Here is a 5,000-nt window from a genome sequence, read left to right as displayed (position 1 = left end):
AACTTTAGTTTCCATAGACATTCCTGACTGCTGTCGGTAGGCTGAGCAACCAAACATAAAGTAGTTTAACTGTATTGGAAGCCATCGACAATAAAATTTCTACCAATGCTTTCTGGTATTTAATAGCTTCTATTCTATAATTGCTTGGATAGTTACTATATAGATTCGCAAAATATATATATATGTATGTATGTATGTATATATATATATATATATATATATATATGTGTGTGTGTGTGTGTGTGTGTGTGTGTGTGTGTGTGTGTGTGTGTGTGTGTGTGTGTGTGTGTGTGCGTGTGTGCGTGTGTGTGTATGTATGTATATGTATGTGTTATGTGTGTGTATGCATGTGTGTGTGTATGAATGTGTGTGTATTTATGGCAACGGAAGCAAGTGGAAGGACCGAGAGAGAGAAACAGACAAACGTTGGCGGTAAAGAGAGTGGTGTGGTCAAAAATCCAGGTACATGGTGAAAGGGAATGAAACTAGATCTTTAGAGAAGAAAGTTAGAAAACGCTTATACTCCCGAAACAAAGGATCGCTGGGACACCATGTTGGCCATCGGTTGTTTTGGTCTCATTTAACTAACATGAAACTAAAAACAACACTAATAGTACCATGAAGTTCAAAGCACTTTAATCTTCTCCACTTTTTAAATCGTTTTTACATAGATACAAATATGAAGTAAACATAAACTACAGAGTCAGGCTATAATATAATTCTTGCATAATTCAATTTCAGGTCAGGAAATACACACACTAGTAAGTATATTCAACCACAGTTTCGATCTTGTGTATATATGTTTGTTTTAATATCTGTGAATGTTTGCTCATGTTTGTGAATGGGTGCGTATCTACATCTGTGCATCTGTGTATGAGTTTATCATATCTATGTACAAGTATGAGACGTTTGGCACGGCCGTTTTGGTGTCGCCTATGTGGCGTCGCTGATTCAATGCTGACTTATTTGACATCAGACATTTTCATGTAGTTCTTGTTTTCTCCCTCTGCGTGTATGTGTATGTTTATGAGGGTGGATTTATTTCTCTTTATGTGCATAAGGAGAAGGAAAGTGTTTATGTCTATTTTGTTCAATTAATAAATTGTAATGTCTGCATCTTCTCTCTGTTTCTCTCTCTCTCTCTCTCTCTCTCTCTCTCTCTCTCTCTCTCTCTCTCTCTCTCTCTCTCTCTCTCTCTCTCTCATTCTATTACCCAGTACAAGAATATTTCTAAGCTCGTGTGCGTAAGTACGTACATGCGTGCGTGTGTGTGTGTTATATATAGGTTTGGTGATGCAAACAGAACAGAACTGAAAACGCATACACACACCACAAATCTGTGGTACTGAACAGAATATTTGCTGTAGCCTATCTTTTATACCAAGACAAAACATGTACATGATAACACTTCCAATCAGTTAAAATCACAAGCTATGAGAGCCAGTGCTTGGTACTGCATCAGGGCATTTATTATTATCATCATCATCATCATCATCATCATCATCATCATCATCATCATTATCATTATTATTATTATCATTATGATTATTATTATTATTATTATTATTTAATCGCCGGAAGATACGAAGAGACTCAAGGGTCGATAATTTTGTGTATTGGCGCTTGCCAAACTTTGATAAGTGCTATGCTCAAAACTCTCGGACCTTACGTCATTTTGTAAATTACTCTGGTTGTTAATAATACTAACAGAAAACCGCGCTCTGGGCGGTTTTTTGCTAGCCACTTGACAATATTTTCACATTTGATTCCCAATTCTAATAATTTTTATATTTTACGTCTAATTATTTCTTTGTGTGATAGTAAATATTTGTATAATAGTAAACTTGTTTGGTAAATATTGTTTTCATTATTTCATCACAGTCATAATCTCTCTTTTTTAAACAAACATCAAGGTAGTACATCTACGGAGGGGAGCAGTTTGTTAAGTTTTTACATTCCCCGCAAAGCAACGTAGAGGTTTCAGTTCTGCAACCTATCTGTAAGTTTTGCAGTGTGTGTGTGTGTGTGTGAGAGAGAGAGAGAGAACATTGCAAACAATGAATGAAATAAACATGAAATGAAAAAATAGTATAAATAAAAGGGCATAACTATAGATGTATACGCCCCCGACTTTGTTGCCTCATAACATCCAGAAAAATGGATACTTTTTAACAAAAAATTCCTCCAAATACCGCTTAGATGTTGTGGCTTCAGAAGATATGGGGATTTATGGGAAAGAATTTTTCCGAGGTGGGGGAGAGGAGTTTGGGAAAATTCACGTGATCCGACTTTTTCCCCCGTAACTTCCAGGAAATTAGTATCTTTTAATGAAACTTTATACAAATACCTTTCAAACGACATAGATTATGATCATAAAGAAATTTGTTGGGAAATTTTTTTCCGAGGGGGTGGGGAGAGGAGTTTCGGATCAGGAAGACCAAATAAGTTAGAACTACTCTCTTTTGACGGGGATTTCCCCCATTTTTTTAGACCACAGCCTTCGAAATGATGGGATGGAGTGGGGGCATCTTCGTATGAGAACATTTTTGAGATTTTTTTACAACCCCCCGCACTCCCTCATCATCCCACTCCGGACCTATTTTAGCCAATTTTCGTTGCACTTCAAAACCATAGGAGGAGCCTTTTCGGCAAAAAATAAAAGAAAAAAAATTGTTAATATTTTCAGAGAGAAAAGTGTCTGATTTAAGGGAGATTTGACTGTTGCTTCTAGCACACGCCAAGACAACCCTCCACGTTTCTTTATCACTCTTGCATGTATTGGTGTTTTTCAATATTTGTCTCCCTATAAATACATTTATATGCTAAAGAAAAGAAAAATTTTTAAATTATTAATTTTTTGGAACCCTGGCCCGATAGTTTCTGTTGACAAATTAAAATATTGGAGAACCTGATAAGGCCACAGTGATTTAAAGAAAGAGTTACGTAAACGATAATTCATTTTAATAACATACTTTTCTGTTAGAAAATGTTTTTTTTTCTTACACACATGACTTTGCTTGATTGAAGTGGGGGTAAAAGATTAGATTGCAATCTTTTTTGTTGCTTATATTCCACCAATGAACCACACGCGTGTTACTTCGGCAGCATCATTCCATAAAATGTTTAATGGGAGAAAAATATTGAAAAAGCATCAATACATGTGAGAGTGAAAACGGAGGGTGGTTTGGATTTTGCTAGAAACAACAGCCAAACTTCCCTTGAATTGTTAACTTTTTCCTCCGAAAATATTTACAATTACGTTTTTTTTTTTCACTGAAAAAGCCCCTCCAATGATTTTTGATATCAAAAAATGGCCAAAAACGGTCCGAATAGTTATTATTGTAAGGCTTATAGCGTTCCAAACGCTCACAACAAAATTACTTCTTAATTTTTTTTACAAAACTTATACTGGTATATTAAAAAAACAGACAAACCTCCCTTGAATTGTTCATCTATTTACAGTTTTTTTTAAAACCAAATAGGGTCCTCCATGGCTATTAAGTTTTTAAGAAAGGCCCAAATCAGTCCTGATAGTTATTATTGTAAGGCTAATAGCATTCCAAGCAGCCATAGCAACAAAATCACTTAATTTCTTTTTTAAAAACTCATGCCAGTATATTGAAAAATTATTATTTTATCAAAAATATTCATTTAACAAACTCCGGAACTGATAATATTCTTGAAATTGTGCTTCATATCAAAGTTATACAACTATTTGTCTAATAGCATGCATTCATTCAACACAAAATTTCTTTAAAATTATCACAGAGTATTAAAGAATTTTCATTTTATCAAAAATATTCATTTTACAAACTCCAGAAACTGTTAATATTCTTGAAATTGTACCTCGTATCAAAGTTATAGAGCTATTATTAAATTATCATTAATGAAAATAGAGGCGAGAGAAAGTGAGAGACTGTTGCAAATGAAAACGGAAAATGTCGCCTGCAACGAATTGATATTGATTATTATTAAACATTAAAATCTACTCCGCAGTGAATGCAATGAATATTTATATTTGTGAAAAGTTGGACGTAGTGAATTCAATGAATATTTAAATTTGCGAAAAATAGGAGCTCAAAATTCAATAAATTTCAGAAATCGAAATTATAAGAAATTTTTTAGAACATGAACTTATATAAATATTTCCAGACGTTCAATCCTTTAATAATTGCTTTCTTTTAGTACTTTTAGTAATTGTAACATACCAAATTAATAAGCAGCTTTCTCCATTATAATATAGCTAGATAGATAGGCGTGTGTGTGTCTGTGTGTGTGTGTGTGTGTGTGTGTGTGTGTGTGTGTGTGTGTGTGTGTGTGTGTGTCTGTCTGTGTGTGTGTCTGTCTGTGTGTGTGTGTGTGTGTGTCTCTGTGTGTGTGTGTGTGAGTATGTGTGCGTGTGTGTGTGTGTGTCTGTGTGTGTGTGTGAGTACGTGTGCGTGTGTGTGTGTGTGTGTGTATGTATGTGTGTGCGTATTTCCATACATATATTTGGGTACTGGCGTAATATTGAGGGCTACAATCTAAGATGGGTAATGAGAGGTCAGGAAAACAGTCAAAATTGGAAAATGAAACTAGTCATAATGATATTCTCTTTGCGAAACGTTCCTCAGTCAAATTTTCTAATATATGTTATTATTAGTTCAAGTTAAGGCGGTGAGCTGGTAGAAGCATTATCGTGCCGGGAAACTATTTAGCGGCATTTTTTCCGGCTTTACGCCTTGACAGCAAGACACCGAAACAAATGCTTAGCGGAATTTTGTCTCTCTTTACGTTGTGAGTTCAAATTCAGATGGTGAGCTGCAGTTCAATGATTGAACCCACTAAAAGATGAAAGTTATATATATATATATATATATATATATATATATATATATATATGCACGCACACAGACACACACACACACACATGCATACATACATATATGTGTGTGTGTGGTGTGTGTGTGTCTGTGTGTCTGTGCGTGTCTGTGTGTCTGTGTGTGTATATTGATATTGAC

At 34.8% G+C, this 5,000-nt stretch overlaps 1 protein-coding gene across 2 annotated transcripts in view; it reads left to right on the top strand.

The window, feature by feature from the left end:
* LOC106875857 (acidic mammalian chitinase) overlaps nucleotides 1–5,000 on the top strand; it is a 61,281-nt gene that overhangs the window by 41,619 nt on the left and 14,662 nt on the right. For both annotated transcript variants that reach the window (XM_089347146.1, XM_089347147.1), the window contains exon 10: nucleotides 742–761. In XM_089347146.1, the coding sequence (XP_089203272.1) occupies nucleotides 742–761 (20 nt within the window). The remainder of the gene's footprint in view (nucleotides 1–741; nucleotides 762–5,000) is intronic.

The sequence above is a fragment of the Octopus bimaculoides genome, chromosome 2, assembly GCF_046866305.1.
Source record: "Octopus bimaculoides isolate indiv1 chromosome 2, ASM4686630v1, whole genome shotgun sequence".
Classification (NCBI taxonomy): Eukaryota; Metazoa; Mollusca; class Cephalopoda; order Octopoda; family Octopodidae; genus Octopus; species Octopus bimaculoides.
The sequence above is the reverse complement of the archived record's forward strand: the minus strand, read 5'-3'. Positions and strand labels throughout refer to the sequence as shown.